Raw genomic sequence first — 24883 nt, forward strand, 5'->3', positions numbered from 1 at the left:
ACAGATGAAATGGAGTTCTATTCAGAAGCCTTTAATTTATTTTTTAAACAGGCTTAAAATACGCAAATGAAGAAAAAGTATGTGGACATAAATAACATAAATCAGATAGTCACACTTCAAACACCCCAGTGGGGAAAGAATGCAGTACTAAAGCAACTACAGTCATCCAGCAATCAAACTTGCCTAATTCTAGGCAAAATTACTCATCCATCAAGTGTCTGATTACAATTGACAAAAGGATTCCAGTCAGGTACGACTCACCCTATTGATAAGGTTCCTTCTCAGAAGAGAGCCTGTTATTTCAACTATGTTCACATGAGGTTCCTCATCCTGCTTACAGTTAAAAATAAATACTTTATGTTCGTGTGCAGTGCTCTTCAACAGAGGTCTCAACAACCCTAATGGTTTCTTACAAAATACTCTTGTGAGGTAGGTATATCATCGTCCCCACTTCACAAATGGAAGAGAGATTTGCCCAGAGTCTCACAGCTACTTAGCTCCAGAGCCAGGAACATGTTCCCCGACTCTGTACCAAACCTTTTCCACTAAGCAATACTCCTTTTTATGTTATACTATTGCATTCAAAAAAAGTTATTTTAAGACAATATATGTTTAATATTACAATATAACATATTGTAATAAAACAATGATACAGTATAGTTCATCTTTGAGGTACCATTCCCCTCCCCAACTCTTTTCCTTGGAGAAAACCAAATAATTATGGACTAATGAAGTTTCTGTAGGTGTAGATATACAAGTGACTAAGTATTAAGTTTCTGTTCATAAAGAACATTTGTGTTATTTCTCAAGTGCCAACTTATATTGGGCACTAGGACCATGCAAATCATGTTATTTTAAGACGGTAAGCAGCTTTATGTCTCCATTTTTGCAGTTTAATGTCAGTAACTCCAGTCAATCCCAGTACTTACTACAGATACCTTTTCCAAGCGCAGGATAATGATGATCTAGAACCACTTCCTCCTACAAACCGTCTTAAAAGACTTTTTGAGCTACACATTCAGCTCCCACATCTACTAAGTGAGAATCTTGATTTAGACAAACACATGTGATTTCAGGTTTTAACAAATTTCCATTTTCAAGTTTTATAACAAAGTGACTAACTCCTGTGTTGGGACTGACAGAAGACAACTGAGACTTTGTTAAATCTGATGGCAAAGTACAGTTGAGATGTGAAACAAAATAACCAATCCAGTTCCTCATATAGGCTCCATGACTCACCACTAATATATTGGCATCTAGTATTTTAGAAACTCCACCGTTATCACACCTAAGTTCTGCTTCACTGCAGTGGTTTGTCCAAGGGAAAACAAACTGTTCTTCAGATGTTCCTGAGTTTCTGCTTGCTGCACCATGGACATCTTGCTCCTTCTGTTCCAATTCAACAGCCAGCTGACACAGAAATTCAAAGAAATCCCTTGCACGTTCTTTTACCTACAGGGAAAGGTTAGAAGAGATCATTGGGAAGAATGCAAGAGACTTTGCCTTTCAGAAATCTGAGATGGAACTACTTCAGTTAAAAGACAAACATTAATCACAGACAAGTCTCAGAAATCAGTGTGAAGTTACTGAATGCTGTAAAAACTCCTCTGCCCTCTGAAGCCAAGACTGGAAGTAATTGCCATCATCCTTCTCCAAATGATAGCTTCATGAGGAGACAATCTCAAAATCAATACTATAGTTCTAAAGAGATTCCCTACTTGGCAGACATTGTAATCAGGTCAAGTATTTTTAGCTTATAAAATAACGATCTTTAGTTGGGATAAGCTCTCAATAAGATGTTCCAAAGTACGTATGCAATAGCTGCATCTGCACTGAAAGTAGGGCAGAAATAAATAAATACCATACTTCATCCAGTGTTTCTCCTCCAGAAGGAGTGAATGAAGGACATTGCTCTCCAGCAGCCTTTGCCATAGCCTTGAGGTCAGCCAAAGGCCTTCCTTCTGCAACACCGTATTTCTGTAAGAAACAAGAGAAGGTTTAGCCAGATATATCAAGTCTCCCATACCACTTTCAATGCAAACATCTCTTAAGAGCTTTGTTTTAATGGATTCTCAAGTGTAACACACGGGCTTAACTACTTTTTACATTTTATTCCAATACTGGGGGAAGAGGTAACTTTTTTTATCTGCTATTTAAGCTAAATGTATGTGCATACATACATATATGCACAAAGTGTGTGCATATATATATATATATATATATGCTGGTATGCATGTGTATATTTTCAACACTCATTCTTAGCATACAAAATTCAAGTGTCTTTGTAACTGACACTACATTGCAAACACCTTTGTATGTTGCTGTTCACATGAAGATAAACTGTACTGTCAAATGTTACGCACATTCCAGAAACCCTGATGTTGATGACTAGGATACAGACACATACTTATTACTGGGGCTTTCTAGATTTCTATCTCACTATCCACTTATTATGGCACCTAACTGCATATCCACAACAATTAATTTATTACGTCTTCAGAATTTAGAAGCATTGAAACACATCTACTTAAGCCTCTCAATCCCTTTCTCTACAGCAAAATATTGAGAATTTAAGAACACTAAGACAGATATGAAGAATTCAGTGCCTTGAAACTGCCAAAAATGAAATCCTAATCTTATTTTTCTAGACTCCTCTCATGAAAGCAAGGCAGGAGAATAAAACTTTCCTAATAGGATCAATGACATATGTTCTCTTAAAGGACTTTGCTTCTTTCATGCAATTCAAACTTAATTCCAGTTATAGAGTAGTGACTTACAACATGTGCCCTGCAGACACTGTACTGGCATTTCTATACATCCATACAAGTGCTATAAAAGGGGAAAACAAGCATAACAGCGTAACTTTCTAGAATTCTGTATTAGAAACTGTAATATCTTTTTAAATTATCAGGTGATAAAGCAACTAAAGGAGTTTGGGAGAAATTTACTTGCTGATTTCAGTGGAAGAACTGGAATTTCTGATGGACAACAAAGATCCAAATAGGAAATGCTACAGTCATGTTACACTCCTTAAAACACATATTTGCATGCTGGCAGTATGCCATCCCACTTTTGGTTTTGTAGCATTTCCTTATTTAAGATTCAGCTGACAGTCTAACTGTAGCATCTGAAGGGTGGTTCATATTAGCAGTAAACAGCCAGCATCTGAATTTATTCTTATCAAGACATACTTAAAACCAGACAGGAGGTACATGATGCATGTTATCAGGCAGAGAAGCTAATCAGGAAAGAAGATTGTTCCATAGACAGAAGAAAGCTTTCCAGGAGTCCTTGTGCAAATGAAAAGGTATAAACAGCTGAAAAGTCAACACTGAGTTGTGCCATCAGGCTGGAGAAGGTAGGCAGACAGAGTATCTTTAACACTTTACATATGGAGTTAGAAAACAGCTAAGCTTTTTATTACACTTAAGATAATTCCCTCTACATGTAAATCTTACCTTACTTGCATCACTAAAGCATCACAGTTACAGCACTAATCACTACATTTTGGCTTTGCTTCACAATTCTGCAAACAATTTACAATATCCGATGTGAAGAGTTCAGTTTTCAGTGATTAAAAATACATCAAGTAATGCTCTCCGCTATTAAATTTACCATTTAATAAGCCAAGATATCCATCAGCAGCAAGTTACATTTCAAATTGTTCAATGTTCAATATTAAAACAAACTGTTTTGGCACTTACTCTCTCTCGAAGTCTTGCATCACACTTGATTTCCAAATCTCTGCAAAACTTATTTTTTCCTAGAATTGTAGCAGCAGTCTAAAAAGTGAATACAAGTCACATCAATGAGCTGTTTTCTCATGGGATAGCCAGACCATCTTAGACCACCACAACCAATGTCAATCACACTAGCAGGACCCAAAAATCGAAGATAAAAAAGTTTTCAGCTAGCAGTCTGTCAGAATTGGATATAAGGCTGCGTCAGGCCATAAAAGGCAGAAAACCTACATCTTCTGAAAGTTCTTTCACAATTCAAAGCCCAGAACAGTTGAAGACATTTAGCACCTATGAAAGGTGTGCAGCAAGATGAACAGCAGCACGGGGTTTACCAGGATAAAAGCCACATCTTCTCTCAAGCATACTGCCACTCACAAAGCAATCATGCCAACACATTCTTTGTAGTATGTAGGTCAGATTCACAAGCAGTACGTTCCTAAAAACTGATCAGTTAATCCAACCACAAAAGGAAAAGTAACATCTAACAAATGAAATTACTTTCTGGCAAGTGGCAACTCAGAAACCAAATACTCTTGAAGCAGTTAAGAGGCAGGATGATGTTTGCTGTAACAAACTGAAGTTGTTCCAAGAAACGCACTGCATGATATACTTGAAAGGAGAAAAAAAAAAAAAATCTAGCTTATTGTATTCATCAGCCTCTTGATGGCATGGCTAAGAGACACAGAAAACCCAAAAGGCTTAGTTTGCTCTTAACAGGATGACAAGTCTTGTACTATACATCTTTTTTTCCCTTCCAAGAAAACATGATTTTGGGAGTGCACGGAGGGCAAAATGACTGATTAAGAAATTATGATATGATACCACTTTGGAAAAAGTTTTGCCTAAGGGAGGCTCTAATGTGTTGGATATCGCACACCTGTCTAGCTGACACAGGAGCTAACCTCCTCCTGTTCTTACATGCACTAGTGTGTGAAGAGCATACTGGATTCACATACCAGTTTTGACTGGTAACATCAGCTGGAAGTATTGTGCAAATGTCCATGTCCAAACAAAGTGACATTCAAGGGACTCATTTTGGAAAGGCTCCTTGGATTCTGACAAATAATAAAAAGCTTTGCTGTACTAACAAGATTTTATGACCTATTTAATGCATTGCTCAGGAAAGGCTTTAAGTTGCAACTTTAAATTTCTGTCACAGAAAAATATCAAAATTCAGATACTTCCTTGTAAATATGAATAACACAGTTATTCATAGTATGATAATACTCTGAAATTTATCCAGGGCTGAGATCCTGTTCACTACGTAGAACAGACAGTGTTCACCTACTGAGCATTAATACATACTCTGAGTTGCAAGTATTAAACATGAAGCCTTATTTACTCTGCTGAAACCAAAATATGTTCCGAGAGCTTAACTTCCTCATAGTTTCCCTATGCCATCGTGTACTAAAATATAAAGCTTCAGAAACGTTACTGAATCTTCACATTACCACAGTGAGAGAAGGGATATTAGCCCCATTTCATACATGGAAAAGACTCAAAAGATTATCTCTGATCCTTCCCAGGGCCCAGCCTGTCCCAGTCCTGAACCTGGTTTCACTACTGCGGAGTTCTTGTCCCAACAGCATTAGCACCTCACATAGGCCCCATATTCCCCTACAGACTTCGGTGTTATGCTCTGTTAAGCTTAGTAGTCTTATGGAGTTCTGCTGTGTTCACAAAACATCCTTGCCTGCCCAACTAGTCTTTTTGCATTTCCACATTGCTGGTCTGTCCTGCTTTCTCCTGCACTGCTGATTTCTGAAGCCAGTCTCTGATCCCCTTTCTAGGCTTAGTCTCTCAAGCTGGCTTCCCTGCAAAGTCTCTTCCTGTATTTCTTGTATCTATTCATGTTGCATCTCCTGTAGCTCCTGGAGTTCCTGCCCAGCCAGTACAACTCTCTCTGCACACATCCCAGTTTTCTCCTATCCTGCTCAGTCTTGCATGTTCAGCTGTTAGCCACGGCCAGTAGCCAGAGGACTGCATACCACTGCTGGTTCCAGTAACCACTGCACAACCTGACTACAGCTGATGCAGACTTTGCAAGAAAAGTAAACTTTATCACTAACAGTTTCTTTAAAAAATATTTTTTATTTCTTTTGCAAGGGAACTTACACATTCCTCTCACACTTGAGCTATTAAGTGTGTCGTGGTTTAAACCCAGTCAGCCATAAATGAGCCATGCAGTTTCTCTCTCACTCCCCCCACTCTTGCCCTCCTCCTGCTCCTGGAGAGATGGGGAGGGGAATCGAAAAGAATGTAACTCCCACAGGTTGAAGTAAGAACAGTTTAGTAACTAAGGTATAACACAAATCACTACTGCTACCACCAATAATAATAATGATAAAGGAAATAACAAGGGAAGAGAATACAACACCTCAACACCAGCAGACCGGTAACTCACCACACCCAGCAGTGAACTAGCCCTTCCGTGTAACTCTCAGTTACATCCTCAGCATGACATGCTGTGGTATGGAATACCTCTTTGGTCAGTTTGGGTCAGGTGTCCTGTCTCTGCTAACTCCCGGCTTCCCGTCCTCCCTGGCAGAGCATGAGGCTCAGAAAGCCCTTGGTCAGACTAAACATATGAGCAGTAACTAAAAACATTGGTGTTATCAGCGCTGTTCCCATACCAAAAGTCAAAAACACAGCGCTGCACCAGCTACTAAGGAGAAAAAATGACTGCTACTGCTAAACCCAGGACAAAGTGACAGTGTAGTAAAGGACACCTCCTCGTAGATCTGCAGATGATAAAAAAAGTGAGTTCCAAGCAAATGGGAACTGCAGGTTTGCCCAACTTTGAAAAGCTTCCGCAAAGTCTGGCTAGCTTGTAAAAAAAAAATAGCAAAATACACTTCCTTTTTGCAAAGGACAAATTCAGGTCTGTCTTCTACACTATGAGCGTACAAATGTTTCTCATGGAAACAGTTGTCTCTAAAGTAAGGAATAAAATTAACAAGCTCACTCTCAAGTGGCTGAGTGTTCAAAAACAATTCCCCTAAGGCAGGCACATAGCACAGAGTCCCATGAACATTATAAAGCACTATTAATAGAACCATAGAATCATAGAATAGTTTGGGTTGGAAAGGACCTAAAGATCATCTAGTTCCAACCCCCCTGCCATGAGCAGGGACATCTCACACTAGATCATGTCACCCAAGGCTTCATCCAACCTGGACTTGATCACTGCCAGGGATGGAGCATTCACAATTTCCCTGGGCAACCCATTCCAGTGCCTCACCACCCTTACAGTAAAGAACTTCTTCCTTATATCCAATCTAAACTTCCCCTGTTTAAGTTTTAACCTGTTACCCCTTGTCCTATCACTACAGTCCCTAATGAAGAGTCCCTCTCCAGCACTCTTATAGGCCCCCTTCAGATACTGGAAGGCTGCTATGAGGTCTCCATGCAGACTTCTCTTCTCCAGGCTGAACAGCCCCAAGTTTCTCAGCCTGTCTTCATACAGGAGGTGCTCCATCATTCTTGTGGCCCTCCTCTGAACTTGGTCCAACAGTTCCATGTCCTTTTTATGCTGAGGACACCAGAACTGTACTGTAATGTTTTTAAATATCATCGCTGCCATTCACACACTCAAATAAAGTGACTTATCAGGCATTTATTAGTCATTTTTAAAATACCCAATTATTGCATTACTCTTTTCCTGTCTCTCTAGTTTGCTTTCTGCCTAAGTTGTGCTGCTAGAGCAGTTCATGGGACTGTGCTGCAAAACTGTTGACTAATGTTGATGATCCACGTTTTAAGGGAAAAAAGGTGATTTAAGCTATATCTTGTGGATCTGGTTTACATCAAGGCTTCGCAGTTTTTTGTAGCAGGACAATGGAGCAAAAGGCAAGCAACCAGCAGGGCTATCAAAAATTGCTTATTTGTTTCAATGAAGTGAAACCTACACCTCTCCTGAAATCACAGCATCAGTCACAGCAGAGAGAATTAACGACAGGGCTTCCACAGGAGACATGACCTTCCTTCAACAGCTGATCATGAGATCAAAAATCTCTACCTTTCAAAGCTGTTTCCTGACGTTTTTGAGCATTTTGTAACTTTGCACACAAAATCACATGTAATCCCATTCAGTAATTAACATTTTTTTCCTCTTTAATTAACCTACAAAAATAGTGCATCAAGATGAGAGGTGTGCTATCTACTCAAATCCAACCTCTCCACATATTTAATGATCCTTGCACTGAATTTACAGCAAAACTTGATCTTGCCTATATTGGTCTGCATTCCTCAGAAAGACACAGCATCCGGCCATAATGCATAAGACAGTAGAACAATATCACAGGAAATTTGTTTTGTTTCTTCAAAGAAAAACTGACTTCAGCCTGTGTTACCTCTCAGTCCCAATTGTCCCTTTAGTAAGAACCTATGCCCATATAAAATAACAGCAAATCCATTAGAACAACATTGCAAGACATCCTGCAAAGCAAGGTAGCCTTCACTGGCTCCTAACAGAGCTGTTCTCACTGAAATTTCCTCAGAGGCCTTCTTGAATTTTACAAAACTCAAACTGCAGTTCTAAGTTCCTCAAAATACCTTTTGGCTCTCTGTCACTGTATTATTGTTTGCATCATCAATAGCAAATAAATGCCAAATTCTGAAGCTAATATTTACATTCAGTTGCCCCAAAAAGCACTTGCCTGCTTTGCTCGAAGGAGGTCACTTGAAAAGACATGAGTAAACTTCACATTACTGAGAAACAAACCAGCAGCATCTGCTTGTCTGAAACCAGTTGCAGAGAGCGGCTCATCCACTCCTTGACCTAAAATATAAAAACCCATCAACATTAAGACATGCAAATTTTTGATCATTTAGCTGAGCAAGCACAGCAGCAATAAAGAATCTGCTCAGTCATGATAAAACCCTTCTCCTTCAGCAAACTCAACCTCTGGTAAAAGTCACTGTTCCTCTGGCCTTTCATAAACTGTCACACAGATGACAGAAGTGGGAGTACGGACTAAGAAGACAGAAGGATCTTTACTGATATTTATATTAATGTATACATATGACAAATTTAAACATTAAACAGAGACATACATTTTCTAAACATGAGCAGTCATTTCAAAACATTTGTCCTTTTTTAGAATGTCACTGGTAGGCTTCCTGCAAGAGGTGCCTCACAACTGAAATTGAAATGTTATAAACAGATTTGTTGATTGTAAAATAAGAAAAAGAACATTACAATTGGGATAATGCTGCTGATACTAAAATACATTTATGGAAAAAAATACATGCACATGGGAGAGTCAAGTCATTAGTTGATATTCTGTGGAGATCAACTTCGAACCTTCATAGCTGCATGCAGTTGATAGCGGTATGTAGTTGACAGTGGTAAAGCTATCAAGCTAATGTCCTGGCTTACAAATAACATCTGTTAAGGTTTACAATATTATTCCATAATAATACTTAACGTTTCAGCAATTGGTTGCAGGATTTCACATTTTGCAGGGAAGAATTATTTTCCACCTCTAACAAGCTCGCAGAGTAACTGATACTAACCTTGCAGTATCTTGTCTTTGTTGTATCTTGTTTCGCCACTGAAAGAGATTATAAACAAAAAAAAAATTAACTCACCATGATTTTGCTGAATGTTCAAAACCTTTATTGTATTAGGCACCAACAAGAGACAGCAGAGTCTGGATATGAAAAATGAGATATAATACAGCACAGCCTCTTTTCAAAAACACATATCTGAAGACTTTTAAACAACAAAAAAATCACCCCATATTTTCAGGTGGTCAACCCCAATCATGCCTTCAATATTTACTAAGACAAACCTACCTGGAATAAAAGGAAGTAATTTCTTAAATTTATCATAAATGCAGCATAATGCATCTAGTACAATTACACCTCCATGCTGGAGAGAGAGAAGTTGCAGGAAGACTCCAGAGCCCTCTTATAAAAAATTTGTGCTAACCAACTGGACCTCTGCAGTTTAAAGGGAAGCCAATTCAAGAGATTATCAAAGACAGCAGCAGAGCAGGCTGCACACCTTGAAGAAAGAGCATAACAAGCCAGAGCTGTAGAAAAACTAGTAGAATGAACATCACCTTCTTTATGAATATTCTACCTTGAAAACCGTTAATTGACAGTATTTCATGAGAACCGTGACTGAAACTATGTGCAGACTTATTTAGGGAGGGAAAGTCTAACGACTAAACTTCACATGAACAAAGTTAAGCATGCTGACTTTGCTGAACCCCCTCACCTGACTGAAATGTCACATGCTTAAGTTTTTGCAGTACTACGGCCAAATGCTCTACTTGGTTTTTACACAGACAGCCATCAACAAGGGTTTGTGGACAGTCCTCAAGATGAGCCCCAAATAGGTAACTGACCACAGAAGGCCAGTACCCTTAAGATATATCACTGTATTTTAGTATACTTTAGACCCCTGCACAAGGGGAAGCAATTTAATTCTTTAGGCTTGCCCCATGTCCTGACAGCTACTTTCAGCATATATTATGCTAAAGGAGAAAAAAAGTTTAGCTTTACTAAAAATTAGACAGTTAATTACTGCTAGCTGCAGGAAACTGGAGCTATTCAGCCTAGTTGACTACAAATCTTTGTCAATATCCACTGCAGCCTGAAGGCAAAACTCAGTAACTTCAGTGAAGGCTGTCCAGCCTGGAGAAGCTGTGTGGAGACCTCATAGCAGCCTTCCAGTATCTGAAGGGGGGCTAGAAAGATGCTAGGGAGGGACTCTTCATCAGGGACTGTAACGACAGGACAAGGGGTAATGGGTTCAAGCTTAAACGGGAAGTTTAGATTGGATATAAGGAAGAAGTTCTTCACTGTAAGGGTGGTAAGGCACTGGAATAGGTTACCCAAAGAAGTTCTGAACGCTCCATTCCTGGCAGCATTCACAGCCACGTTGGACAGAGCCTTGGGCACCATGGTTTAGTGTGAGGTGTCCCTGCCCATGGCAAGGGGGTTGGAACTGGATGATCTTAAGGTCCTTTCCAACTCTAACTATTTTGTGATTCTAAGTCACAAACGCCAATTCTTTAATGTTCCACAGCAGAAATGTGAGGACTACCGCTCCTAAACGAGCAGCCTGCCCACCCGGAGACCTTGTGGCAGGAGAAAGGTCTCGAGAGCAGCCACCCGAGCATTCCCAAATAGTGCTTACTGATGCTACGTACAACCCCGCACTCTCACCAACACCAAACTGCACCGAAGCGGCTTCACCTGTCCGGCCAACTGCAGCGTACACCGCGGGCTCACGCACCCCGGCAGCAGCGGTAACGCCAGAGGCCGTACCCAGGCCATTCCGAGCCAGCCCCTCCGGCCCCAGGGCCACCTGGGCCCCCTTCCCGGCTCCCTCACGGGACACCCCGGCGCTCATCCCGCCGGCCAAGCCAGCCAGCCTGACTGACTGACTGACGGCAGCCGAGTGCGCCAGAGGGACGACGGGGGGTCGGAAAGGAGGACCGGAACTCCGCTGACATCACAGCCCGTCCCGTCAGGGGAAGGGGGCAGAGGGGAAGCCGGTTAAGGCAGCCGGCGGGGCTGGGGGTGTCGCGATACTCACTGCCGGACGATGGTCAACCCGAAGCGCACCATGGCGCGGCCTCACCGGTACGCAAAAACCCGGCCCGGCCCCGCTGCACCCCGCACTGCGGCGCCCGGCCCCTCACGCCGGCCGGTGACGTCACGGCCCCGCCCCGGCGCGGCGGCGGGAGGGGCGGGGTCTCTCCGGAGGTGCCGGTTCGCGGAGCTGCTTCCCGCCGGCACTCCCTCGCGAAACTCGGCCGCGCTGGGGGCGGCTTCGGTGCCCTTCTCTGGACCCGGCCCAGACTGGGGTAGTAACAGAGAGGAGCCGCGGGGAGGAGAAAGGAAAGCAAACCTAGCACCTGCACCCCCTCCGTACCGGGGTGGTGTTTTCCGACTCGGGAGCAAAGCGGGCGCCCGAGCTAGGTACAATAAATCAGCTCTCTTCCTTTGCCTAGCAGTATGCTCCCTGCGCCGGCTGACAGCGTACGTGGGAAGATACGAGACCATCTGCATTTTGTAGCTGACGCTCTTGTTACTTACGCATTAGTTTCTGGGTGAGCAGGGGGATGCTGCTTTCACTTGCTGTGATGTGACATTCAGAATCTTACTTTCCCTAGTGAGAGTGAAAAAGCAGAGCGAAAGAAAAACCCAAGAAAGAAGTCTTACAAAAGTAGACATTTATTTTGCTGTTCCTCCCCACTTACCGTTTTCGAAGATGCGTGAAAAAACACATCCACAAACTGCAAGGACACAGCAGAGAGGATGTTTCCCTGAACGCAAATACAACATTCACCTCAGGAAAAGTTCTACTGTCCAAAAATACAAAGGATTCAAATGGTTGATATTTAGGAAATGAAGCATATCTTCACTGCGGTATTGATGCAGAATAAATAACACATAATATGTATTTTATGGTTGCAAAAATCAGGGCAAGAAATGGGAAAGTCGTGTAAGGGTGAACAAAAATATCCAAGGAGCTATAATACCACACAGGAACTAAGAAAGTACCATGTAAAATTAATACTTTAATCATTTTGCTCATGGTGTTTTCTAGTATACAGTGAGAGAAATGACCCAATTGCTAGTATTAAATAATAGCATTATGAAATTAATCACTGCTGGTAAAATGGACAAAGTAACAGAAGGAGCAGCCACAAATCATCCTTTTCCTTTCAGAAAGCTCAAGTTTTATGGGTTACAGGCAGTCTGATTAACCAATTAGTTGGTCAGATAGCTGGGTGTATTTCCTTTAGGATTTCACCACCAGATGGAATAAAGGCTATGTAAAAATCAGAGACATTCTTCTGGGTTGCCCAGAGATCTGATCTAATTTTGAAAGTGGTTTGTGCTTTAACACCAAGCACATTCTGAATGTGAAGACTAAAACATGTTTGTTTCATTTGATAGCAGTTTAAAACAGATGCTAAATTAAACATTTAATGCAACAGCTTGTCTGTCTCATTCACCTTTTATCTTCCTTTGGCAAAGTGGCGTAACCTTGTATTTCTGCAGTGCCTCTCCTCCATGGATTTCAGAGCTGACATTTTCAAAGGGTGAGACCAGTGGCATGTCTGGTCTCTGAACCAGCCATTGCCAAATGACTCAGCTCTGACCTGTTGTATCACCATTAAAAACAACTGTGTTTTGCTGGGATGATAAGACCCCAGCTGCGTTTGAAGTGTGCTTTCGAAGGACAAGAAATATATAGGAGCCAACGGTGTGTCCGTACTCTTATAAGTGCACATTTTGATACAGATCCCTCTGCAAAAGTGATGGCCCTTCAGGCAAAAGTTAAAGAGGCTTTGTCTGAAGTCCCACAGTTCGGGTTTGTGAGAAGACAGCTCAAAAGGCCTGCAGCTTCTGGCTTAATGGCCTCATGGTTTGGCTACTAGATCATGTTTCCCTTTTCCATTGTTCAGTCCTCTTATCTTTGCCCCTGTCTTCATCTTCATAGCATATGCATATTTTTCCCTGAGCGTTTACATTCTTATTTTTCATTTCTTCTTCCTCAGTCATTTCTCAGATCTGCTGTAGCACATCAAGCCTGTATTCATGAGGCTGGTTTTTAAACTGACGCACTAAAACTAAGCATTTACAAAGGACAACTACTAAAATGAGCACAGAAGCTCATCAGATGAGGAACAGTATTTTGACAAAGTCATTTTAGGAAGAAAAAGCTTCTGTAAAGCTGGAAATAAAACATTTTTGAGTGAGGATTTTTTTTTTCCTAATAAATATTTTATATTCGAGTAATGTTGACTATTTAGTAAACTCATCATCATACAGGTGACATGTCACTACCATTAGATGGTATCATTGATACAGGGCAGTTATTTAGTCTCCATGAAACATCAGCTGGCAATTAGCACAAACCTGAAATCCTTACCTGGGCTATATTCCCTGCTGCCTACTTGTCATTTGGGATCTGATCTTGCTTCCTGCTCCTACAAGTAACACCGGCCCAGCAGAAACCTGGGCCAAATTTCCTCATCACTTTTCTCCCTCACTCCTCTCCCCAAGTAGTGTGGCCCTAAAGGATGCGCTGTCATGCAGAAATATGTAAGTTGGTCGAATCCTAACGCAGAGATTGTGCTGTGGACAGTTCTCAACTCAGACAGGCTGCAGAACGCAGTTGTGCAATACCTTTGTGGCAACTGCAACGGCTGCTTTTATGGAAAAGCAACTTTAGGAAAGCGTTTAGTTATTGTTAAGACGGTTTTCAGTGTGATACACGGTCTGCAAAGTGGGAGCAGAGCCATCCCCGTGTGCCTCTTCCGCTGAACAGAAAGTTCTGTGTGCTCCTGTAGCCGCACTTTAGACCAGTTTGCCCAAACCCCCAAGTGTAAAAGAGCGCAAGTCACGGTTGCAGGTTTTCTGGCTGATGCAGGCGTTCAGGTGAGCCGTTGGAGCAGTGGGAAAGTGCAGCTGAACACCGTTCCTCCCCAGCGGCGTGGGAAACCCCGGCAGCTCCCGGAGCAGGGCCCGGAATAGCTGCCGTGGTAGGAGAGGCGTTACCGTCATCTAGCGGCGCTCCGGCAGCCTGCACCCTCGGGCTTTACCGTCCCGTCCTAGCCAGGTTTCCCACTCAACAAGCTGTGCATCTCGCTTAGATTACGCATTTGATCTTTTGCCGCTAGCCATCGAGCAGAATCACATCCAGATTTTACGGATTTCTGTTACAAGTTTCTTTAACGTCAGGACAAGCCTTAATACCTAAACCGGGGAAATAAACTGATGCCATCAGAGCACTTCAGAAAGATCCGTGCTTTGTCATGGGTAAGAAGCAAATCCAAAGAAATCAAAATAAAAAATTTGTGGGGAAACAAAGAGGTTGAGCCTGTGGAAGGTGGAACATCTGAGAGGAAATGTTGTTTGGGTGTGCTGGGTAACAATCACAGGATCACAGAATAGTTAGGGTTGGAAAGGACCTTAAGATCACCCAGTTCCAACCCCCTGCCATGGGCAGGGACACCTCGCACTAGACCATGTCACCCAAGGCTACCTCCAACCTGGCCTTGAATGCTGCCAGGGATGGAGCATTTACAACTTCTCTGGGCAACCTGTTCCAGTGCTTCACCACCATTACAGTAAAGAACTTCTTCCTTACACTTAACCTGAACTTCCCCTGTTTAAGTGTGAACCCATCACCCCTTGTCCTGTCACTATAGTCCCTTATGAAGAGTCCCTCCCCAGCATCCCTATAGGCCCCCTTCAGGTACCGGAAGGTTGCTATGAGCTCTCCATGCAGCCTTCTCCTCTCCAGGCTGAACAGCCCCAACTTCCTCAGCCTGTCTTTATATGGGAGGTGCTCCAGTCCCCTGATCATCCTCGTGGCCTCCTCTGGACTTGCTCGAACAGCTCCGTGTCCTTCTTATGTTGAGGGCACCAGAACTGCACACAGTGCTGCAAGTGGGGTTTCACGAGAGCAGAGTAGAGGGGCAAGATCACCTCCTTCACTCTGCTGGTCACGCTTCTTTTGATGATGGTTGCCTTTCTTTTCTAATCCTGAATTAATTCCTCATCCCCTAGCCTGTTATGTCCCACTCACAGTTCCGTTCGAGTTCTGAAACCCTAGCCATCAGAAAGGTCATTCTGCTGCTCTTCAGGGATGCTTGCTAGTTTCCTGCCAGCCAAACCAAGAGGTTTTGCTCTAAGCAGCATTACCAAGTAATCTGAGGAGCTGCAGCTCCAAATGTGGCCAGTCTACTGACCTTTCTCTCTTGCCTTCACCACTCTGTCCTAATTCTTCATGTAGTGTCTGCATGTTATGTTTTGGAAGAGCTCAAATAGCATCCCAGTTTATTTTTAGAGAAAACTCAATAGCAAGACAGAGCTATCATCACATCATTTCCACAGAAGGACAGACATTTAAGGAGACAGTAATTTCCCCCGTACCCTTTAATTTTTTTTACTCTTCCCATCAGCTCCTTTCTTTCTCTCTAGCAGGTTGCAACAAAACTCAGAGCAGCCCCTCATGCCAGGCATATTGCATACAGATCTCACACCTATGCATAAATACCTCAGCTTTACTCACCTTCATTTGTAAGCCTAACAGGTCTTGATTTAATGTATCTGCTAGCAAGGGGTGCCCTTCCCCACAGTGCACCTGAAGCCCACCTGAGTGCTAGCCTGGTATTCTCCCTGACAAGTGTCTGTACTAAGACCCCTTCTAGTTTTCACTGTTGTCTGCATCAGCAGCAACATCAACTGCCACACACCCCTTTTGGTGTAAAAATGTTGTGATGCCTGTGCAGCTGCACACGGCTGAAATGCAAATCACCTTTGAGAACCACTTTAAATATCACAGAATCATAGAATCACAGAATGGTCAGGGTTGGAAAGGACCTTGAGATCATCAAGTTCCAACCTCCTGCCATGGGCAGGGACACCTCACACTAAACAGTGTCACCCAAGGCTCTGTCCAACCTGGCCTTGAATGCTGCCGGGGATGGAGCATTCACAGCTTCCCTGGACAACCCATTCCAGTGCCTCACCACCCTCAATGTAAAGAACTTCTTCCTTATACCCAATCTAAACTTCCCCTGTTTAAGTTTTAACCCATTACCTTGCATCCTATCACTACAGTCCCTGATGAAGAGTCCCTCTCCAGTATCCTTGTAGGCCCCCTTCAGATACTGGAAGGCTGCTGTGAGGTCTCCATGCACCATAACATACCTATATATTTAATATACCATTATGTTAAGAAAAATGAAAGAGTGTGGATTTTTGTATCTTTCAAGGAGGTACAAAGTAACTGTGGTACAGCTAGCTTTGTCCAAAGGTCTGAAGGGATCCCCAAAGTCTTGTTAAAATAAACTTTCCCTTAATTGGGAGAAGTGATTCAGTGTGCTGTGGGGGGCAAAGAAGTAGAGCATAGCCTGGTTCCTTTTGTGCCAGCTGGCTGGCTTCGATTTGCAAACAGCACAGAGAAGGCTCTAATACAGCTCTCCAAAGACTGAATGCAGCTACTCTATGCTTATGCCTGCAAGGGGCTACAGAAGGGTATAAGTGTATGAGCAGTTTTTGCCTGCACGAGCAAAGCCATATGCTTTCCTGGTCTGTTTCTTCCCCCTGAAATATAAGATTAAAATACACGTTTTCTACCTTATTATCTCCACTACCATTAAGCAGGCCATATGTTTCATATGCTTTGTCTCTCCCACTGTTTACCCACAGGACATTTGAGTTAGTTATAGTATGTTTAAAAATGCTCATCATTTACGCATCCTCCTGAGCATCCTTCCAGGCAGAGTACAGGCGACTGATGGGCCGTGACCGGAGACAGTGAGCTTCAGTGACCTTGGGAGTTCAGGAAGTTGAAGCACCAATATACTGCTCAAGTGTTAACACCATATTGAGAAAGATGGACCCCCCACCTCTCAAACCTCTTGGCACCAAAATCCTTATTTTTCCTGGTGAAAAAAAAAAGGAAATTACTTGGCCAGACTTAGCAGAAACTCTACCTGCCTTTACATCAGCTTTACATTTATTGATGTGACTGGTAATTCACAGTACGGCACAAGAGTGAACTGCAGCTGGTGGGAAAATTATTAAACCTATGAAAAGTCAACAGTGGAACTCCCACTGTCTCCAGCAGGGATAGAATTTCATTCTGCTTGTGCTGGTTGCATGAGGTTCATAGGGAATTTGGCCTTTTTAGAGCAGCACAGAATGAAGAGTGGCTACGCAGTTCATGGACAAATTAAAAAATACAGCAATTGCAATAGAAATGGTTGAAGAGACTCCTTAAAACAAGCATTAAGGATACCTCCTTTGAAACACACAGGAAAATTCCCTGCTTAGAAGATAAACTGCGTTTCTAGGCTCTACAGAAAGATTTTGGGAAATACCAAATAAAACATAACCTAACTCGTATACTGAGATTGGGAAAACCGAGCAATTGTGTGGTGGTGGTTGGTTGTTCTGGAATCTCAGTGCAAAAGCTTTTTTTCCTTCGCCTTGGAAGTTTTCTTACATACAAAAGTCAGTCCAGCATGCGGTTGTTTTAAAGCATGATTTTGCTATGTTGTCCCTCCTTAAAATCCTCAGGCTGTCCTTTATGTAAAGTGTAGGATCATGATGGGCAGAAATTGTTTGCAGATGGTCAAGAAGATGACAATACAAAACGATTTCACAGGCCACATAATAATGGAACTTAACCCTATTGTATGTGGCTTCTCTGCATTCAGCCAGCTTTCTTTAAAGGAGGGGAACAGGCTGTTGTCCAATTAATCTCAGTTTTAGCTTCTGCGCCCTATATCCACATACACTTACTTAAATGACAAAATCTCTTTTCTGCTAAATCTGTATTTAGTAAAACCTCTTAAAACACAAAGCTGTGGAGCACATCCATGTAGTTCCTGGGTGACTATCGGTGACACTATAGTGGGAAAGGAGTTAATCCCCTAAAACCTGAAATTAGGTCGAGGAGTACCCCTTTGAGCTTTAAATCACAAACTGGAACCCTGACAAGTTCCAGTTCTTCAAAGGATCAAAGTTATGCCTATGAAATGCTGCAGATTGCAGGTCATGTTGTTACATGGTGGCCAGAGAAACACGTGGACTTGTTATGCTTTAAAATCTCCACCTTTGGTGCGGTCAGCCTCTGAAGTATGAGGCTAACCCATCACTTTGCAGGGAAGTCTTGACAGACTTTGCCTAGTCCCGAGTTTTTAGAGGACTCTCAGCCTCATGATTTAGGTTGTATTTCCTATCCCTCCATGGCTTTTTTCTATTTGTTCATACGTATTAATTTTGCTCATATATTTATTCATGTTTGTAATACGTGTTTTTCGAGTATTTCTCCTTGCTGTTCATTACATCTTTTTTTCCCCTGTTCTGCCCCTCCCCCCCCCCCCCTTTTTTTTGTTGTTGTTTTTCTTTCATTTCTCTAGTTTTGGCTGTATTATTCAGTTTATTATGGGGTTACTTTTTTCCCCAGTGTGTCTGCCCAAACACCTCTCCATCCCTCACTGCCTCTTCCCAGGGGTGCCCAAAGGCCTGAAACTCAGTAGAAGATGGCAGTGGACAAGGCGAGACACTGAGGTCAGGCTGAGCACACCACATGGGAGGCTGGTCACTTCACAGCAAGCATTCACAAACAGAAGATGTGGAAGCAGGAGAGGGAGAGTGTGAGCATCCTTTGACCTGGCCACAGGCTGAGAAAGGAACCTCTGCACCTGGAGGCTCAGCTCTTCTTGCTGGCTTCACCACAAATCCCTCTCCTTTTATTCACAGTTTGCCCAAAGCTCATAGAAAGAAAAACAGTATCTTCTTTTTTTTTTTTTTGCAGTAGTATTTAAATGCAACAAGTACCTGACTGGAGATTACAACAGTGTTTCAGTTAGTGGCAAAAACGTGCGCTCCATGTACTTACGAGGACTTTTCCACCAGCTCAGTTTAATTTCCACAAACTGTTTTAATCCAGCAATTTACGATTTTTAGGATTTTGTTCTCCTTGAATCTCATGGGGTCATTTCACAGAAGAAACATGCCAGGGTTTTCCTACCCAGCAGGCAACGAGCTATGTTTTAGAGGAAAACTGTTTCTGAGACTGCAGCATTCAAGAGTTCACGTTTTATATGCCTGCTAACACCATCTACCTAGATCAGAGACTTTAGAATCCGATCTTCTTTTGTACCATCTTCGCACTGAATGAATAAAACCAAGACAGACAGACTTAGGTCAAGGTGAGTTTATTGTCCATACTGCATACCTAATCCCGCCAAAACACTTTTCTTAGAACCATCTTTAAACTAGTCAAAACAACAGGTTATTAATAAAAATGACAACACTGAACAAAGAAGACCTTTTAAAAGGTAATCGAGACTACACTGTTATCAGAGTCTTATCCATCGAAAACAACCTCGCGTACTTTCTAAATACTTTTGTTTACACTGATCATGTCTACTACCGCACTTTCTAGCATCCCCTGACCATATAAACATCCACACCTCTTAAAGAGCACATTGTGAGAGAATAACGTTGACTTGATATGGCATCACACTCAATGAAGAAAAAAACAAAAACAAAAACAAAAAAAAAAAAAAGAAAAAAAAAACAAAACCAAAGTTTGAGAACAGAAACTGTGCAACTGAGAGTGATTTCTGAGGTACATGAGAACATGGTATGGAACATAGTGGAAAAAATCCAGTGGCCAGGTGGTTTGGGGAGTAATTGAGAGCCCTCCAATTATGCCAGCACAAATCATTGACACTGAACTGGGATTAATAGTATTTTTCTCTTTTCACAAGCACGTTGGGGATATAAATAAATAGCTTACAAGGTGCTCCTACACTGCAGTTAACGGGAGAGAGGGGAAGATCATCAAAGTACCATCAATAGGAATGTGGGAGAGAAATGCTGTTAGTAACTGCCAATCCTTTTGGTATTTGTGAAGGTATAATCAGCATCATTGTTTTTTGAATTAATCAGTCGGAAGGTTTACGATTTCTTCGGTACAGGGAGAAAAATTTCACACCTCATTTGCAATAATATGCTTTTTTTTACCACCTGCTAAGCAGGAGCACTACGCAGTGTTTCTACTTAGTTGGCTAGTGTGAAAATGGTCAACTTGTAGGTTTTCCAGACTTCAAATACAGCTTGCTTCTGAGTGTAACTAGGCCGTTAGGATCTTCTGAATGCACTCTTAGCCCTGGTGGTGATCTACACAGACCCACCAGGTCCCTGCAAGGGACTGGGGCTCCGTTCCAGCACAACTTGCACCTCCAACCACTGTGCAAGGAGCGGACCTCGGTGGCAGACCTCACCCCCACTCCTGGCAGCACTGTGGAGCCCCAGAGGGATAATGCTGCAGGAGGAGTTTCCTACTTGGTACTGGGGCACTGCAGGAAGTGGGATGAAGAGCAGGGGCAGGCACCCTAAGTATTACTTGCACCTACACTCAACCTACAGCACAGAGTGGAACAAACCATGCTAACATGATGGACATGGTGCCTATGGCTGCTGCGGGCAGCCGCACTACAGCTCCAGTGCATGGAGAAGTCATTCCACTGTCTGGGGACCCTCTGGCACACCTCCCTATGAAGCCCCGTTTGCTAACGTAGGAGAGCTGTCAGGGAATGATCTGATCTGTCACATACATGCTGTGTGCAGCTCCCAAGTCCTGCTTCCACGAAATTAGCTATTTTCTGTCCTCCAGAAGAGACAGTACTGCAGAACTTCAACTGCTCCCAATGTGGAACATGAAGGTGGGAAGTGATGGTGGTGAGAACAAGGCTGCCCCCACCACCGGTGTTGGGAAACATGGATCTGCTCTTGCGAAGCCATCAGTGGAGAGTCAAAGTCAATGCATTTTTTCCACTATGAAAAGGATACCAAAGAAGACCAAAAGGGAGCCAGGGCCCTGGCTGCCTGCAAACCCCTCCCTGGAGCGGCCAGAGCATGGGCCCCGGGACAAAACCAAGCTGTTGTGTTGTGAGGTATTGTGAAAATGGGAACCATTTCTGTTTTGTCCAGTAAACCTGAGGTAAGTATACCGTCATTGCAGGATGTGACCAGGAAGGAAGGGAATAAAAAAATAAAAAAAAAGAAAAATAAAAAAAAAAAGAAAGAAGGAAAAAATAAAGTAAAATGAAAAAAAGATCATGAACACGCTATTAGGAAAAAAAAAAAACCAAACTGTACAGGGCATTTCCAGTAAATCAAAGAACTCATCATATCTCCACTTAACCATCTACTTCAGGATTTGAAATTTAAGCAGTAAAATAATATATTATAAAAATGTTTATAAAATAGCAGCACACTCAGTGAAACAATACAGCTAAGTACTGTTAATGTGAATAAGAATGAAACAAATCATAGCTTCTTAGCAGCGCAAAAAAAAAAAAACCAAAATGAAACCAAAAAACTCCCCAAAACCAAACCCCCCCCCAAAAAACAACCCAACAAAACCTTAGAATCTTACTCCATTTTCTACCCTCATCTAGCCAAATACGGCTGAGTCCATTCATATAATATTCTTCGAAGTAGCATGTTCTTTCTGGATTTTTGTCTTAAAAATGCAAACATTAACATTTCAACCAACAGCTTCATACTGAATATTTGCAAACTGTTAATACAACTGTGCAAAAAAAAAAAAAAAAGGGACAAAAAAAAAGAAAACCAAGTTGCTCCAACTCCTTTCCCATCTAAATGACTCTTCGTTACAGATGGAGCAGAAAAATAAATTCAAGTACGCTGAATACACCTTTGTAATCAAACTCCAAGTCGTACACCTTGGTGTTTACCACTTGTGTCTTTTGCACCAGCAATTTTCTTTCGTTGTCCACAGATAAGCATGCAGGTGGTATTAAGATCCTTCTGTGACACTGAACAATACAAATTGTCAGGCTCTTATCCGGAATGTCATGACAGGAATGTCATTGGAAGCAGGTGTTGGCATTTCCAGCAACACCGCAACTAACCAAGTACACCAGATACTGGAAAATATTGACTATAAAAAGCTATATGCTTTGCTTTTGTGACTTCTCTTTTTTTCTTTAGTTTTTCTTTTCTTTTTTCTCTTTTTTTCTTTCTTTTTTGTTGTTTTTTTTTTTTTTTTCCTTGGCAAAATCATCATAAACCATCTCATTTAATCCCTTAGGAACAATTTTCAAAGTGCTTTTCGAATGAAATGGTTTACAAAAACCCTCACTATGGATCAATAAAGTTAATGAAATGCTGAAAACGTGTGTGGGGCAATGGGGAAAGGTGGGAAGCTGGAAGAGGGATCAAACCCAATCTCATCTTCTTTAACACAGTGAGGTTATGTTAAAAATGAAGATGGATAGAGCATCATTTAAATGTCTTTACGGCCAAGCTAAGGAGCTGCCACAAGTTAACATTGATGTGAAGCATTAGCACTGTAAAGGAATATAATGCTTTTCACAGATGACCCACTGCATCTTGCAATCCAAAGGTCGGAGGTGGTCTCATTGAATTGGTGTATTCCCCCACCTAATGTGAACACTCTGTAACTTTGGCCTGGACCACAGTTGGGTAATCGGAATTGCCCTTTTGCCAAAGATGCTGCTGTGTTTAAAATGAGCCATTTCTGAAGGAAAAGTAGAAAAGTTGAGAGGGGAGAGGGGGAAGTTGAAAAAAAACCCCAAGAAAAATAAACAAAACCCAACAACAACAAAAAAACACCTGCTCTTCTGGCTGGCAAAATAAAGCATCTTCTTTCTTAGGTAGCAGCTACCACAGACAGCAAGAGTAAACAAAACTAACATACAGAGATCCAACAAACACTTCTGACTAATAACAGAGGTGACAGATCAGCAAATCTCTTCTGCATTCAAAATGGTTCAATTGCTTCAGGGATCTTTTCCCACTTTGCCCTAAACCCCTTATTCTATTGCTTTGCAATCTAGTCAAGCCATAAAATCGCACACACGATTCCTTTCTTAAATCTAAAAAAGGGGTGTATGCACTAGGTCATAATACACAGACAAGTATACTCTACTTTGTTCCCACAAATGCAGGCTTACATTTATCTAGCTACTTTGTATGCTTTTATAAGCATTTAATATCACTGATACATAATCAAATAGCAATTACCAAATATATTGTGGGATTCCCTTCTGTAGAACATCACAGGCACCAAATGCTTTTTTTTTCTTTTCATTATTCAGTTTTTGTACTTTTTTTTTTTTTTTTACCTAAAAGAGCTTTAAATACGTTCTATGTGGGAGCAGATTAAAAAAAAATCACTCTAAAAATAATAACAAAAATAAAAGGGCTGGGGGAGCAAGCATGACTTTCTGTGCCGATGTCCTCACAGGTTGATGTCTCTCACATCTGTGGGAGTGCTGGCCTGGTCCAGTTCATCCACCGTCTTAGAAGGATTGCTTTGCTGTTGCTGCTGCCGGACTTGACTAAGGCTGTTTACTAGCACCGCCTCGATCTGTTCTTGACAAGCTTTAAGGCAGTCCTAGAGGGCAGAAAGCAAATGGATCTGTTAGTGGACAGTGCAGCCCTGTGGAGAAGGACTCAAGGGTGCTGGTCAACAAGAAACTGAACACGACCCATCTTCAGTGTGCATGCGTAGCCCAGAAACCAACTCTGTCTTGGGCTGCATCAAAAGGAGTGTGACCAGCAGGTCAAGGGAGGTGATTCTCCTCCTCTGCTCTCGTGAGACCCCACTTGGAGCACTGTGTGCAGTTCTGGTGCCCTCAACATAAGAAGGACATGGAGCTGTTGGAGCAGAGGAGGCCACAAGGATGATCAGGGGGCTGGAGCACCTCCTGTATGAAGACAGGCTGAGAAAGTTGGAACTGTTCAGCCTGGAGAAGAGAAGGCTGAGTGGAGAGCTCATAGCAGCCTTCCAGCATCTGAAGGGGGCCTACAAGGATGCTGGAGAGGGACTCTTCATCAGGGACTGTAGTGATAGGACAAGGGGTAATGGGTTCACACTTAAACAGGGGAAGTTTGCATATAAGGAAGAAGTTCTTTACTGTAAGGGTGGTGAGGCACTGGAACAGGCTGCCCAAAGAAGTGGTGAATGCTTCATCCCTGGCAGTGTTCAAGGCCAGGTTATACGGAGCCCTGGATGACACGGTCTAGTGTGAGGCATCCCTGCCTATGGCAGGGGGGTTAGAACTAGATGATTTTAAAGTTCTTTCCAACCCTGACCATTCTATGATTCTATACTAGAAAAACATGTAAGTCAAAAACATGCAACCAAGCCTCTGAGACCACTACATTAAAATTATACTACATAACACTTGGAGAAAGAGTAGCATACAGCATAGCAACACAACCCTGTAGGAGTCCTACGATAAAACATGAAGTAGAAACAAAGAAATGCAAAGTACTCAAGACATTTAAACCATACACAGCGACAAAGAAGATGAGTGTTAAAGTATTATGGGATGTTCCACATTCTTGATAATACGCTAGAAGACCAAATAATATGGTTATTAAAAAAAAAAAAAAACGGTTGTGAGAAAACATTGAGAAACAGTTGGTTATAGCAGAAACCAAAAAAGAAAACCCAAGCCATAACTGTACAAACACAACGCCAATTACCTGCAGTGTTTTGGGACTGTGAGAGTATAACTGAGTAAGGCACTGGGTAAGGTGGGTGGATCCTACAATAAATGTGGATTTTCTCCTAAAGGCAGCCT

At 42.2% G+C, this 24883-nt stretch overlaps 2 protein-coding genes across 2 annotated transcripts in view; both read right to left on the reverse strand.

Moving 5' to 3' along the window:
- Positions 1 to 15: 15 nt before the first annotated feature.
- TIGAR (TP53 induced glycolysis regulatory phosphatase) lies at positions 16 to 11410 on the reverse strand. The gene is made up of 6 exons (XM_065671974.1): positions 11293 to 11410; positions 9258 to 9295; positions 8399 to 8520; positions 3705 to 3782; positions 1867 to 1977; positions 16 to 1452 (listed from the first exon to the last, which is right to left on the reverse strand). Exons 1-6 carry the CDS (start codon positions 11322 to 11324, stop codon positions 994 to 996), a joined length of 840 nt encoding a protein of 279 aa, XP_065528046.1. The 5' UTR covers positions 11325 to 11410; the 3' UTR covers positions 16 to 993.
- Positions 11411 to 19434: 8024 nt separating this feature from the next.
- The window catches only part of CCND2 (cyclin D2), a 37509-nt gene continuing 32060 nt past the window's right edge, over positions 19435 to 24883 (reverse strand). The window contains exon 5 of the mRNA XM_065671990.1: positions 19435 to 23688. Coding sequence (XP_065528062.1) covers positions 23533 to 23688 — 156 coding nt within the window. The 3' untranslated portion in view covers positions 19435 to 23532. The remainder of the gene's footprint in view (positions 23689 to 24883) is intronic.

The sequence above is a fragment of the Lathamus discolor genome, chromosome 1 (assembly GCF_037157495.1).
Source record: "Lathamus discolor isolate bLatDis1 chromosome 1, bLatDis1.hap1, whole genome shotgun sequence".
NCBI lineage: Eukaryota > Metazoa > Chordata > Aves > Psittaciformes > Psittacidae > Lathamus > Lathamus discolor.

Bases quoted from the DNA above. Each gene is read 5' to 3' on its own strand.
- TIGAR (XM_065671974.1), bottom strand. From the start codon at position 11,324: ATGGTGCGCTTCGGGTTGACCATCGTCCGGCA. The intron at 1,978-3,704 runs GTAAGTGCCAAA...TGTTTCTTACAG, and splicing joins ATGCAAGACTTCGAGAGAGA to AAATACGGTGTTGCAGAAGG. The intron at 1,453-1,866 runs GTATGGTATTTA...CTTTCCCTGTAG, and splicing joins GAGGAGAAACACTGGATGAA to GTAAAAGAACGTGCAAGGGA.